Below are 15,449 nucleotides of genomic sequence, written 5' to 3'. Positions count from 1 at the left end.
CTGAATTTCCATTTCCTTGTCCCTAAGAGAAGAATATCTGCTCCCAGGGCTGGTCTGAGTACTGGGTGAAGTGTGTGTGTGATGGAGTCAAGGACAGAGTATATGCTCAGCAAATCAACATGGAACCTATCTCTGAGTGCCAGGAACCAGACAACCAGATGCCCAGGCCACAGACACAGCCCCCTGCTGCAGAGCCTACCACAGCTCTGGGCCAACAGCAGCAGTTGGCTTAACTGGTGGAGGTCGCCACATTTCTGCATTCACCACATCCCTCTACCCACATGTGCTCATAGGCACCACTGATCACTCTACCTTGCAAAAATCCAGTCACTATCTCTTCCACTGAGCACTGGTTCAAGATGGTCCTTTTACCAGTTGCCAGGGCCATTTTATTCATCATGCAAATGTGCGGGAACCATGTATGCTACTTTGAATGAATTAAGCATTTGACCAATGTCCTAGTCAGTTGGGGCTGCTATAACAAAGTACCATAGACTAGGTGCGTGATAAACAACAGGAATTTATTTTTTCACAGTTCCAGAGGGTGGTAGCCGGAAATTAGGGTGACGGCATGGTGGTTCTAGTAAAGACCTTCCTCTGGGTCACAGACTGCCAGCTTCTCATTGTGTCCTCACACAGCAGAACAGGGGTGAGCAAGCTCTTTGACCTCTTTTTATAAGGGCACTAATCCCCTTCATGAGGGCTCCACCCCCATGACCTAATTACCTTCCAAAGGCCTCATCTCTAAATACCATCCCACGGGGGACTCAATTTCAACATATGAATTTTGGGGTTACGCAAGCAAACATACAATCATATCCAAATATAGAATATATAACAAACATATACAACATATATAACGTATAATAAACATATAACCAGTCACATATATAGAAGACAAAATTCTAACCTCTTGATGTCATCTGGTAAGGTAAAATGTATGGTGGCCGGCCCCTCTAGCTGGCACAAGTGACAAAATCACCATTTGTGCTTGGCAAGTCCCAGCCCAGGAAAGGTATTAGTGTTCCCTAGGAACAATTCTGTTGCATAGTAATGGAGCTGGGTAAGACTCATTTCCCCAAAAGCTCATTTCCCCAAAGAAGTTGATCATGAGTTTGGGGAAGACCTACCAACAGGAAACCAGCATTGTTTTTATCATGGCGAACAGCCAAAAAACAAACAAAAACAAGAACAGAAGATAACCCAAAGTTCCCCTCAGTAGGCAGGTAGATAAATGAGCTACAGCTATGATATATTCATATCATCTGATATATTCATATAATTCATATTCATATAGTGGAACACCATAGAGAATTAAAGATGAATAAACTAGAACTACATGTAGCAATATGAATAAATCTCAGAAACACAATGATGGTTGCAAGAAAGAAAATTGCTGAAGGATATATGTGGAGTGATGCCATTTATGTAAATTGTAAAACTGCTGATATTGTGTATCGGGGGAGGGGAGTGGGAGCTTTGTGTTATGGTGCAAGATAACATAAGTACAGAAAAATGCATACAACATATGTACAGATGTACAGTCCAACAAATACTTACAAACAGAACCCCTCTGCCACCTCCTCTTAGGTCAAGAAATAGCTAAGTAATGAAGTAATTTTAAGGGATATTAGAGATACAGGGTCAGAGTGTGCCAGCAAGAAGGGAAGGTCTACAGCACCATCAGGACAGTGTTATCTTTGGGGGGCAGGGATAGTGGTTGGGGGTGGGTACTAAGCAGGCCTCCCCCAGCTCTGCAATATTCTCATTCAAACACACATGCACACACTCGAAGCACCTATGGCGTACTATGGAATTTTTCAAAATACGGAGGCGGTATGTGGGTGTTATTTATATCACTCTCTAAACTTTTTTATGTTTGAAATGGTTTATAATAATTTCCAGAACTCGATGAAGGATTACACTCCAAGGGTTCAGAGATCAAACAAAAATTACTGTTAAGTGGAATCCCCATGATAGCAGTGGTCGTAAAAACCAAATCCCAATTCAATTCTGATTAACTTTCATTTCCTCACTACTGTTTGTGTCAGGAACATTTCACTTAAAGATGGGAACAAAAAATTTACCACTTCTCATTTCCTTTCCTGGGTGCCTTGTGTCCTCTAGGAGGGACTTAGTAGCTAAAGAGGGTTGCTGGACATACTGAGCAATGCAGGGGAGGTGCTTGTAAGCCCCCCTTTTGTTCTTCCACCATCTCTAAGTCCTTGCAGTAGGGATAGTTCGACCTCTGCACTGGATGGAAATTGGACAGCTCAGTAACTCAGTTGCTCCCTCATTGTTAATTACAAACAAAACAAACAAGAACCAAAAAACATTGGTCATTTTATATTGTAACTACAGTCTCAACAATTCAAATTTCACTCAAAGCTAAGACTTCTCTCCTTTTCCCCAGCTAAGGCTAACCACCTGGAGGAAAGGAATACAATCAGCTCCTTCTCTTTCTAAGACACTTCCTCCCTCAGTCTGCTGAGCTCAATTTCCCCTGACTCCAAGAAGGAGTTGGAGAGAAGGAGGAAAGGCAGTTGGTAAAGATGTTACTTTGACTGGTACTTTGTAACATAGCTTTGTACTCTTTGGGCCCCGCAGATGTTTCAAGTGACTCTTCCTCACTTGGGGTACTTTCATGGGTTCCTGGAGGTCCCTTGATCTGATGGAATGTATCTTATTGGACAATTGCTTACCCACTTTGAGCCTTTCTGGGTTCCAAACACAAAGCAGATTACTGAAATCAATAATCAAATTAGGTGAGGCGCCTGGGTGGCTCAGTCCGTTAGGCATCTGACCCTTGATTTTAGCTCAGAGTCATGAGATCAAGCCCACATAGGGCTCTGTGCTGAAGCGGAGCCGGCTTAATATTCTCTTCTTCTGTCCCTTTCCCCTACTTGCGCTCTCTCTAAAAAAAAAAAAAAAAAAAAAAAATTCAAATTAAGTATTGTAAAGAGAGTTGAATACAAGCCTATTTATAAAGGTGTTAGCAGAATTCAGGGAAATGCAGAGGTTGTAACAACAGCAGGGTAGGAAGCATTGCTGCCCCTAGACCTGAGGGGGCAAGAAGAGTGAGCAGTTACCTGAACCTGAAGACAGAAAGGGCTGTGCAGAAAGACTCAGGCCATCTGATAGGAGCTATGACCTTCAGTCAAGCAGTGCATCCAGCTCATGGCACCTCAGCCCCTCACCCCTCCTGCGCCTCCAGTCACTTGCCCATGCTCACCGTTGGCTGAGCCCAGACAGAAGGCGAGGGGTAAGGAAGCCCACTGTTCCACCAGCCAGCCTCCCAGGGCAAGTAGCAGAAGAGTAGAAGGTGGTGGAGGGGGGACTTAGGGGAGAAAAATAGATAGGTGCAGGGCTCAGCCCACAGGCATCCTGTGGTCCACTGCCAAGTTTCTTTCTACTTAGGTCCCATTGCCCTTCTGGCTGGCCCTATTAAAAAAGGATCTGAGTTTTTTGCACTGAAAAAAAGGATCTGAGTTTTAAGTGTGTTCTAGAGGGAGTAAGTGGCATGCAGAGCCAGCTCATACTGGCTCGTGAGAGCTGACCATGTGCATCTCTTCCCAGCTCCGAATTCAGGAACATCATGTTGGCAGCTTGAAATCAGCCATGATGGGAGTAGGTACACCCCACATTGTTTCCACAGGAGCACGGCGGCGAACACTCTGGTCTTGCTCCCAGCACTTCAGCCCATGCCCTGCTAGAGAGTTCTTGAATGGGAATCAGATTTCTGTCCACTGAGCACACACACACACACACGACATACACCCCACACACATGCACGGATTCCCGAGGATTCTAACCAATCTTTCTGAGTGGTCTTCAAACCCCCTCAAGATCTTTAAGGGAGGGAGAAGGACCTCCACACACACATTGCATCCAGTGAAGAGGATAAGGCGGACTTAACGCAAACTGCCAGCTTTCTTTAAGGAAATTCTCTTCAAAAAATTCTTTTGGCCCTTGTCTTGATATGGGGTATTTTGGTTGTCTTGCAAGCTCTTGCCATCATACTTTGAAAATGTGCCAGCCTGACTGTGTGGTCCGTCTCAGAACTCACTTCTGACTCTAATGTGTAAAAATTTTTTGGAAATGAACAGATTGGTTTACAAATTGGCTAGTAGCAGATAAGTTTTCTCAAAGTGGCAGGAGACAGTTTTATTAAGGATCCTTAACTCAATTCCTAAAAGTCCTAAAATGTCTCTTATAAGCCAGTCAAAAGAATTGACTAAATCGCACCAACCATCATCATTAGAGGTTTTTATAGGAGGAAGGCCCATGCTCACTCTCAAGGCATGAGAAAAACCGCCGTCCCACAAGGTCACATGTGCCCTGAGAACATTCCAGACTGGCTTGTTCCAGTGTGACAAAGATGAAACTGGGCTTTAGGGATGCCAAGGTTCTTGCTAACTTCTGTCTGAAAAGCCACTCGGACTGAGGCCTGTGGTCACCACTGGTCAGGGAGGCTGCAGTGACAAACAGTAGACTTACCAAGGGACTCGGGTTTGGAGAGAAGCCCTGTGTTTGGAAATGTGAGCTCACGTCTGAGGAGCGGGGGAGCCTAAGTGGGCCAGAAAGCAGGCAGGAGCAGCATCTGGACCCTCTGAAGGAGAGTCGCCATGCCAGGCTCTGAGTGGTTGCAACCAGAGACCACTGACAGCAAACCAAAGATGGATCTGGGGCTCCAGCAGAAAGGACTGTGGAGAGAGAGAGAAGAGTTCCTATTTGAACAGAGGTGACCATGGAAGGGACCCTGTGCCAAGCTGAAGCAAGTAATGGCACTAGAAATGTCTTTCCTGTGTCTGCAGTGTGCTCCCGGGAGTGCCTGCAAGTCCACACGGACCCTGGTGCACGCTGAGCCTCTGCACAGTTCGCCTCCTCCACAAGGAACATGGAGGGAGAGAAGAAGCAAATGCAGAAGGAGAGGGCCGCCCTCCCAGCACTGTGATCTTGGGCAGAGAAGCCCAGAGTAGAACAGGGGAGGTTACTCGGGCAGCAGGGGATGGCAGACAGCCTTCTACAGGGTGTGTCTAGGTCTCCGTTTTGCTCTAAAAAGGCTTCCCTGACCATTCTGGTTGTACTAAAGCATGGCCGCTCCCTGGGGGGATGGCGGCTGAGTGACTGGATTTGTGGCTGTGGGTGTGAGTGTGCCCAAGAGATTATCGGAGCCAGCCATGTGTCCACAGGGTATTCATCACACCCTAAGCCTGAGCATGCCACAGGCAGCTAAGGTGTTACAAAATCAACACCAAGATGGATGGAGGCTCTGAGTGCCTGTCAGCATGTGATCACTCCAGCTGACAATAAATCTGAGCCATTAAACAGGAAATGGTCTGATTGGAAAGCCAGAATCTTTGCCTCTGAGCTGCTGACCATTGTAGTAATTGAGCTGGTGACACCATCAGTCTCTGTAAGAATAGACACGTTGACCTCTCAAACAGGTGGGGCTGAGTAATCTATGGCTCTATGAGATAGTTTAGCCCCAAAAGGCCCAGAGTGGGTGTTCAGTAAATGTATCATTATTGGATAGCTGAGGAGACCGGCCAGAATGCCTCCCTGGGCCCTGAGGTCTTGTCGGCCATGGTAGAGCCACATAACTCATGGCTTCCTCCCACACAGGGCACTGGACCAGCAACTGCCATGTTGGGCCCTATAGCCTTTGCTCTACGGAAGCCTCCAGAAGCCCACAGGGGCCCTTTTGGCTCTGGCGCCTGGTTGGAAATTTCAATATTGCCTTCCTCAGGACTCCTAGCACACAGTCTAGGAGAAGAGCAGGCTGGCTCTGGGTATTCCGGCCACTGAACTTGGGAAAGGCTCAGACTCCAGTAAGAACAACTCTTCACACCCAGCAGGGGAGCTGCAAATACCAAGTGGGATCAGGCTGCAGGCCATGGTGTTGGTTAGTAAAGGGCAGTCTTCCACAGGCCAGCACTCGAGGAGAGGCTGAGGCTTTCTGTCAGCCCCAGCCCCAGATCTGAAAGGCATTCATGGAAAAAGGGCATTGCCTTCAAATACCAAGGACAAGTCGATACCAACGTCAGTAATCTGCCCCATGGCTTCCTTCATTATCAGAATCACTTCCAGAGGAAAAAGTACTAGCTTTGAAGTGAGACAGAGCTGGGTCCTGACCCCAGCTCTGCTTACTAACAGTGTGATCCTGGGCAGATTATTTCCCCTATCAGAGCTCAGTTTCCCCATCTGTAGTGGGCGTCGTGAAGATTATATGAGATAAGACGCAGGAAGTATCTGACCCATGGAGAAGCCCAGTGGTGGATATCATGGTTCACATTTTGTCCACCCTCCACAAGGGTCAAGGGCAGGCAGCTCCAGCCCTACAAAGAGTGTGTCTTTCTTGCTGGAAACCCCTGGGCCCCTCTTCCCCACTGGGGCTCCCAAAAGTCTAGAAAGTGGACAGGGGCAAAGGAACATGCTAGCCCCATATACTGTCCCATCTAAACCTCTGCAGATTCTGCATTCCTTGTAACGCTTGCGTGGAGCACTTGCATTGAACCTGGGCTCAAAGCCTTGAGCAGTGTTTCTTAACGAGGACTGAGCATCTGAGTCTCCAAGGGCCCGGCTGTCTCGGTGCTTTTACCAGCCTCTCATGTGCACACCCAATAGAGAGCCACTGAACCAAAGAAATGATATTCTGCACATTTCAGACACTGAAATAACTGTAGGAGAGTTTGGGGGGGCGGTGCATGCACATGCACGCATGTGCCATATGTTTAGAGGAGGGTATGGGGAAGCAGGAAGAGGAGTTATAATGATCTTTTCAGTGTCCCCAAACCCCGCCAGGTAGGAGGGGGTGCACGGGAAGCCGGCCTTCCCAGCAGGGGCCTCTCTCGTCCTGGTGCTGCTGGTTCCCGAATACCCGACACACCAGACGTAGGGTCAGCCTGGGACTGGGGGTGCCTGTTGGAAGTTTCATATACTATTTGACCCCTCAGGGCTCCCTCCTTGTGTGACATTCGGATCTGTGGCTGCTGGAATGAAACCCTTCTTTCTTGCTTTTGTATTGCTTTGGAGCCGGCTGCCCGAGCAGAGTCACAGTGTCACCTCATAGGCCACTCAGGGCTACGACCCCCTGTGCTCCTGTCCCAGCCAGAATCCTTTGATTGAAAGGACAGCCCCCTGTGTCTCCTGTCAGGTGACTGGAGGCTCTGTCCCTGGCCATGGTCCCAGTGGGCACGGAGACCTACAAAGCCCGAATGCCCTTCAGTTACTCCCTCTTCCTCTGTTCTTGCTCAGCCCCTTTTGTTCACTTCCCTTTCAGTTCCCAGCCCCTCTTTCTCTTCAGAGAAGACTGATAAACCCGACCTCAGGAAGCATCAGAAGCAGCCAGGGGCTGTCTCCTGCTGGGGTTACAATGCATTTCACTAAGCAGACATCACCTTTGGCAATAACCCATTGGTTGCCATGACAACGTGGACAGCTTGTGTCTTGGGGATATGTTGTGCCCTCATTCTGGCTGCCCAAGGTCCCTCGCCCCAGCTTTCTTTCCCACATCCTTTCAATAGGCTTACAGCATCCCGGCGCCAACTCACAAGGACCATTCTTTAGTTCGGAGCAGCTTTGTCTTGATCAGCAAAAAACTGCTTGGCTTAGCAATCAAAGGAATAGATCGAGCCATTTCTGTCCTCAAAATGCTCTAGCCTCCGTCTCTCTCAAAGCTAAGATCCTTACCAGGGCCTACAAGGTCCTATGTGATCTGGCCTCAGCTCCCACCTCTCTCCCCTACCAACTTTGCCAGACACATTGGCCTTCTCGCAGTTTCTCAGAGCACCAAGCAGACGTACCTCAGGCCCTTTGCACCCGCTGCTATACTCTCTGTCCTGATTTCTGCATGCTTGTTCCGTCCCTTCACTCAGGTCTTTGCCCCCTCCTCAGAGACGCCTCCCCTACCATTCTACCTAACATCGCAGCCCTCCACCCTTTATCCAGCTTTCTCTCCTCCTGGTGCCCTTCGGCCCCTGGCATTATGTCAACCCAATTTTTTGTGGGTTCAATGTCCACCTTCCCCAGCAGACTGCCCCTGTAATAGGGGCAGCCCATTTGTTACATGAGAGAATGAATGACCAGCCATGGATTTGAAGCTGGCTTTTCTATTTGGCAGCTTTATGACATGGTGTAAGCCACCTGGTCACCCAAGCCTTGGTCTCCTTGTCTGAAAAACAGGTGATAATATCTGCTAGCTAGAATGACAGGAATAAATGAGGCAGCACAGAGGATAGAACCAAGAGCATGCCCCACAAACGGGAGCTGACATCATCTCTTATTCCGGTCAGCTGCATTCAGAGTAATGCTGTCCCTGCCTCAGGCTCCTGGACACCCACACACCTCCAAGGCACCTGCCACTGTGATCTGCCAGGGGAACGTGCAAGATGCCCGAGGAAAAGACAGCCAGCGATGGGGCGTGGCGAGAGCCCTCTCTTGCAGATGGGCTCCGCACTCATGCTGGGTCAGCCACAGCCGTTAGTTAGGTCATCTCGGTCTCCGTGCATGAGGCCCTTAGAGATAGCCTCTGCCAGGCTGGGTGAGACGCCCCCGTGCGGATCCAGCGGCCCTGCCTTCACCCGCCTCCCGTGACCTCTCATACAGAGTGCGGCTGGGGGCTGCACTACGGAGCAGGGTCTTCGTTGAATTTCTCAGGGGTTCCCTGGGCGTGGAGCCAAAAAGTGTTAAAAGAAGGAAGGAGATTCACAGCTTTTCTTTTTCCACAAGCTGGTAGATAGATTTGCTCATTTCTGAAACTGTTAAGAGACAGCGAAACATTCTGTCCATTTCAAGTCCTACCATTGTCAGTTTGATGTGAAGATCCTGTCTTCGGTTTATCGCATCTGACCTTTTTCAGAGAGGGCAAGGGCTGTGCACGCGAATAGCAATGAGTGCCCCCTGCACGTGGAGTCTGAAGGAAGCACAGGGGAGATACAACGAGCAGCAGGACCAGTCCCTGCCCTCCAGGGGCTTCTGGTGCCTGTGCCTGGGGGAGCGTGGGCAACGTGGACAGGCAGCCAACTCATCAGGTCCAAAAATCACACTAGCCCAGGTGACATGTTATCCTCAGTTGGAGAGTCGAATGGTATCTGCATGTCCCGTGTTTAGATGGAGTAAGACACTTGTCCAGTCATTTTTCCAAGAGACAGTTGTCACTTGGCACATGGAGAGAGAGTATCAGAGCCTGGAAGATAAAGGACAGACTTCTCATATTTATCAATGAGCTAGATAATGGTACAAAAGACAGTTAACATGGACAGAATAAAGGTACGGCAGAATAAGGACCTCTCAGAAGGCTTAACCCCCAATAGATGGGAAGGGTGGCATTTAGGATCAAAAGGACAATCACACTGGAATAGGATGTGTTTTGACAACCACTCATAAAAATATGAAAGTGTTTAAACTAATCACAAGCTTAATAGAGGCCAGTGACAAACTGACAGGCCATGACAATTATAAAGCTTTGAAAAACAAAAACAGCATTGGGCTGAGGGTGCCTGGTCTACACACTGAGTTCTTTGAAACCAGAAAAAATTTAGTTCAAATCCCAGCTGTGCTCATTAGCTGTGTGACTTTGAGTTATTCATAGCCCTTTCAAAGCCTCAGAATCTAACTGAAATGAGATGGTAAGACCCTCCCTGCTGGGTTATTTTGAGAATTAGCAATAAGGTGAGTGGGAAGTTGTTAGAAAGCAACCATGTCACTGAGCCCTTCAGGAAGGAGTTGGGCAGAATCAGCCTGAGAATAAAGCTCCAGATACATGGTTAGTACATTATTTTGTTGTCGTCATTGTGGAAATCTCTAAAGAACCATCAAAGGAAGGAAGACATGCTATGCTGCCCTGAAGAACCAAAGTAGAGGTGGAAAGAAGTGAGTGGGATGGGTCTCAGCTCAAAGGAAGAGGAAACAGACCTACCCACCATGAAATGGGCTACCGTGCCAAGGAGTGAGCTCCCCACCCCGGAAGTATTTGGGCAGAAAGTAGATGACCATCTGTCAGAAATGTTAATAGAAGGAATTTCTGGATCCAAGGCCCGTGCAACCAAACACAGCTGGATTTCGATCCAGGTTCCTGAAGTTAGCCGGGTGGTCCTGGGCAAGTTAACCTCTTTGACCCTCGGTTAACCTCTGCAAAATGAGAACAATAATGCTTCAAATGAGTACTAGAAGGATGAAGTCCGATCATGTCCAGAAAGCACCTGGCCCAAAGTAGATTCTCCCCTACTTGGAGTAAAAAAGCAGAGCTGTGTGACTTCCGAGATACCCTCTGTGGGGCTAGGAAATGCAGAGCAACCACAGGGACTCCTAGGAGGATAAATAGACCCCACCCAGCAGGCTAGGATGGGCCAGGCCCCGGACAGGCAACCAACCAGAGCGGACAACTATGTAACCAGTAGCAGGGGTCGGCCTGCCTGGGAGCACAGCCCTCACCAGGACCGTGGCACGGTCCTGTCGCCCTGTCTCATGGGCAGGGTGTCTGAGCGTGTTCTCAGCTCTGGCTGCGTATTAGCATTGCTTGGGTTCATCACGCTTGGCAACCTCTGCTTTGGAGGGAAGTCAAAAACTGGAGACATGATTGGAGGCCAGAGACCCTCGGCACCTCAAATGGTGCAAAGACAGATGTGACGGATGTGAGACGGGTTAGTGATGTCTTCCTATCTGTGAGGGGCTCTGGAGCAGAGGATGGGAAAATGCTATTTTGCATCTTCCCTGGGGATTCAAGAGGAAATAAGTGAACTCAACAGTAAAAGGATTAGTAGCAATGTAAGGACGAATTCTCTTCCAGTGACAGATGGACTGTGGCAGGGACAGCCGAAATAATCATGAAAGCCTCTCCTTGGAGGCTTTCCCCCAAGCAGAGATTGCCATCCCAGAGGAGGGGGCTGAAGCAGACTCCCACCCAAAGGCCCCAGAAGGTCCTCACAGGTCCTTTACCCTGTCCTCTGCCCTAAATCCCATACTTCTCCTTTTACCATTCTTCCTTGTTGGAGTAACCCATCTCTTATCCACAGGCATCTCAGAAAACACAGCCATGCCTTCGATGCCAGACTTGCTGGAAGAGAAGCTTCGATCCCAACTGGAGGAAGAAAAGAGAAGGTACCCTTTTTTTTTTTAACCTCACACACCCTGACCCCATCCACTGAGGGCCCTCGGGGATGACCGGGAGCTGCCCAGGCCAGGCGGAGTGGCCACTCCCCAGCCCAGGTCTGGAGCTCCTCTGGGAAGTGGGTCCAGTGGTTGGGTCCTCAAATAGCTGGAGGGCGTGCTGCCTTTGAGCAGACAGATGTGGAATGCAGGGACCATAAGCAGCGTGGGGCTGGAATCCGGAGCAGAAGGCCTCGCCAGGCCCTGGAGCCCATAGAGAGGTTTGCTTGTTGGCACCCTCCCCCGCCCAAGGTCCCCGGCTGTGGCTCAGGAGCAACTAGGCTTATCTACTGCTGCCATCTAGGGGAGTCCAGGAGTATGACCACGGAGGTCTCCCGCCTGCCTGCAGATCTGCCCCCACTTCCCTCCTGAGTCTCCTCACCTGCAGGGCGTCCTGAGAACCTCACAGCCTCTTGCAGCCAGTCAGGGCCCCCAGATGACGTCACGAACAGAGCGAGGAACCTCCAGCATCAGCAGACATGTGGCTGTAACTGATACTCAGCATGGTCGCAGAATCTCACTTAACACAGCAGTACGGCTTCGTCCTTCATTCCTTGGTCGATGCATTCCACCGATGTTTGCTATGCCCTGCAGGCCATGGAGAGGCTCTGGGGAGAGCAAACAAGTCACCTTCCTGGCCCTCAGGATGCTGATGGTGTCAGTGTTACATGTGCCATCCCTGGGCTGGCGAGGTGTGCCCGCCCTCGCCGCTCACACACCCCTGCTGCCCCGAGACTGGAGCAGAATAAGGCCCCACGCAGCAGGTCCCCAGATTCCTCCCCATAGCTGCACTGGGGCCTGTCCCGCCCGCATCCTCCTCCCAGAAAGCCTTGCGCTGCCCTCCCAGACATGCTGCTGTTGCTCTCCACCCCCTGAGTTGCCCTGGAGTTATCCTCTTCCTCCCTCACTCTGTTTATTTTTCCCAATTTCTTTGCAACCCATTTTTGTGTGTCTTTACTCCACCCTGTGTTGTCCCTTTGGTCCACATTCCCAACCCCAGCGTCCCTTCAGGAGCCACGCGGTGTCTGCAGTTCGGCTGCCTAACTGGTTCCTGTTGGACAACTTCTGCCCCGTGGCCACATGCCCCAAACCTGAGTGCACAGTAACAGATGCGGTGCAACTTTTGTCCTCGGTATGAAGTGAACCAATGGAATAGAGAGGTGGCTGTGGTTTCTAGAGCCGGATGGCCGGCGCTCACATACTGGCCCCTCGGTTTATTAGCCCACAGAGCAAGTTATATAACCCCTCCATGCCTCAGGTTCCACATCTGTAAAGTGGAGCGCCTCCTTCATAGGACTGTGTACAGGACTGAATCCGTGGATATGCCGAGTGCCTAGGGCAATGCCTGCCCTGTATAAATGCTCAGTAACACTAGCCATCCTTCTGGAAGAAGGGGGTATTCATCTCATACATGGAGCCCATGGGCCTGCTGGGCAAAAACACGTGGTTCTGCTTCCCTGTAAGGGGCTCAAGCCCAGGCCCTGGCCTCCGGCCTCTGTGGGCTCCCCTGGGGTCCCAGTCCCTCGTTCCAGTGAAGCACTGCCAGACTTCTGAGACACGGGCCCTGCAGTGACACTCCACTCCCAGCCTTTCCCCCTGCCAGTGACTTTCACGACTCTTCCCTGATTTCACTGTAGGTATAAGATAATGTTCACCCGCCTGAAGGCCCTGAAGGTGGAGATCGAGCACTTGCAGCTGCTCATGGACAAGGCCAAGGTGAAGCTGCAGAAAGAGTTTGAAGCCTGGTGGACAGAGGAAGCCGCCAGCCTGCAGGTATTAGCCGCTGTCCCCTTCACTGCCCCAGAGCCCACCCTCCTCCTGGGACCTGGAGCGGGGCTGTCAGAGGCAGAAGAGTGGGGGCTTCGACCCACAGGCCCACATGCTCTCAGCCTTAGCTAGTGAGGCAAGTGCTCATCCTAGTAACGAGGATGCCACCGGCCGGGGGCTCGCTGTCTCCGTGCTCTGAGGCCTGACACATAGAAAGGTGGGGGATGGAAGGTGTGCCCAGACCAGTGGATTTGCCACTGATGCTTTGTGTAATGTTCTTCTGTGATACCATATTGACAATATTGACTGTTTTTTACTACAGTCATATATGTGTGTGTGTATACTTCATGTATGTATATGTAAGTATATACTTCTATAATTTATATATAAGTTACAGAAATTTTGGAAAATAGAGAAAAACACAAAGAAGTAGAAATCACCATAATCCCACCTTTAAGGATAACCAATATTATCATGTTGGATTATATTATTTTATCTTTTTTTCTGATGCATATATTTCTGTATGTTTTTATAAAAACAGTCATATTGGTCTTCAAGTATCACAAATGGCTTTTGCTCGTGGTGCTCACTGCATCACATGGCTACTCTTCCATGATACTTTTCTACATCATTCTAATGGCCGTCACTGTTCCATCCTATGAATTTATTTTTGTCTGCTTAATCTTCTATTGTTTAATGTTTGTTTCTAGTTTTGCACTGGAAACATATTTGTAGATAAATGTTTACACATTTGCTAGACAGGTTCCTGGAAGTTCTCTACAATACTATGAAGGCTAAAATGACATATTAAGAAGTGTAATACAAACCCCCAGTTCCAATTGTCCTCCCGTAACTCATCAGTTGTGGTATAATGGAAGTGACGAGATACATATTGTCACATCACTGGTGTGGCTGGCAGAACCCTCAAAGATTAACAGCTGATCCTTTTATTTTAAGGACAAGGAAGCTGAGAGCCCAAGAAGTTATTTGGCCAATGACACACAGCCAAGCAGTGACCATATGTTACCAAATAGCCATGTTATTAGACACTAGAGAAGAATAGTTGGATAAAATTTAATACACGAGATGACAAAGAAAACCAATAAGATGGAAATAAAGTTATCAAAATATTAAAGCAAAGTTATGGTATAATAAGATGTAAACCACTTTACAAATGTATTAATAAGATCTAGGGGGTGGGCCTAACATCTAACATAATTTCGAAGTAATGGTGAACACAGTATTTCAAGATTTCTGCAACAGTGTCATATGATATGAAAATATCTGTGATTTCCCACTGATGACAAGTCACTGATGCGACATATACTACTACGGTTTGTTGTCCACATTGTACTGTTGAAAGAAATGCTAAATTTCAGGGAGAAGTTAGGAAAATTAAAACTGTCATTGATTCCCACCCATATTGCCAGCACCCCCACATTCTGTCTGTTCTCCCATTAAGAACCCTTCGGGGAGAGGCCATCAGCCACTGCTGGTGCCCAAAGGACTTCAGCCACTGAACAGTAGATGATGAGGGTCATCCTGTGTGACGCAGGAAGAGTCAAGGCAAGGCGGACGGATTCAGGCGGTGTATTGCTCATAGAGACAGTGAAAACTGGTGTGGCCAAAGATGTCAGCTCTGCCCCACAGGAAGTCCCTAAAACAAAACGGGCCCGGTGGCTGCAGGAGGGATGATGGGGCACCCTGTTGCTGAGGAGTGAAGTCTATGCTGCCGCTAGGCAGTTTTATAGCCTGCAAATGTACCCTGAGGGGAGTGAGGCAGAAAGCCTTAAACCTCATCAGAACATGGGAGGTGCTGAGAAACTGTCCCATGACCGCCTCCTGGGGAGATAGGAAGGCAAGTGGGGAACAGTCTCGGAGCAGCTACTCACGTTCTGGGAGAATCACAGGGCATTCTGCCAAGACTCAGAGAAGCTGCTGCTGAGGCCTTGCCCACAAGCCCTGTGTGGAGCCATGTAAGGCTGCTGGGGCACCGTGGGGGAGCTGTTCCTCGACATGAAGTGCTCAATGGATTTCTCCTGCCTCTGGTAGCATCTCTTTGGGGGACAAGGGGAGGCAAAAGTGAAAGGACTTCTGGAGAATTGTCAGATCGCATTTTAAACCCTTTTTCCTATCTACAAGTAAGCAACACATGCTCAATTTGGAAGACTTAGCACAGAAAAGGACAAAGAATACACCAACCATTATCCATAATCCTGCCACCCAGAGATAATATTTTGGTGCCTATCATGACAGTCATCGCAATGTCTAGATCAATTTTTTTTCTCCCACACATGTTGTACCTAACAACTTTTAGAGCTAACATTTTTGCCTTAAAAAAATACATCAAGGACATTTTCCCATGCCAGTAGCTTCAAGGTAATACTGTGAAATTCCTTCTTGGCCCAACAGGTAAACTCGCCAGCAATGAATTCACTCACTCACATGAAGCCCTTTCCCCAGACGCCTGAGTCCCAGCAGGAGAGGCCTCAGCTTGTCTCTAACAAAAGGTAAGGGGAGAACTCTTCCAACAG

The 15,449-nt window shown here is 48.9% G+C and overlaps 1 protein-coding gene across 2 annotated transcripts in view; it reads left to right on the top strand.

Annotated features, from left to right (window-relative positions):
* Window positions 1–15,449, top strand: part of KIF6 (kinesin family member 6) — a 442,506-nt gene that overhangs the window by 405,621 nt on the left and 21,436 nt on the right. For both annotated transcript variants that reach the window (XM_064597574.1, XM_064597573.1), the window contains exons 17-19: window positions 11,016–11,100; window positions 12,786–12,921; window positions 15,328–15,425. In XM_064597574.1, the coding sequence (XP_064453644.1) occupies window positions 11,016–11,100; window positions 12,786–12,921; window positions 15,328–15,425 (319 nt within the window). The remainder of the gene's footprint in view (window positions 1–11,015; window positions 11,101–12,785; window positions 12,922–15,327; window positions 15,426–15,449) is intronic.

This window comes from Mirounga angustirostris, unplaced genomic scaffold, assembly GCF_029215605.1.
Source record: "Mirounga angustirostris isolate CCGP_5_RB_7025 unplaced genomic scaffold, mMirAng1.0.hap1 SCAF_8, whole genome shotgun sequence".
NCBI classification, from domain to species: domain Eukaryota; kingdom Metazoa; phylum Chordata; class Mammalia; order Carnivora; family Phocidae; genus Mirounga; species Mirounga angustirostris.
The sequence above is the reverse complement of the archived record's forward strand: the minus strand, read 5'-3'. Positions and strand labels throughout refer to the sequence as shown.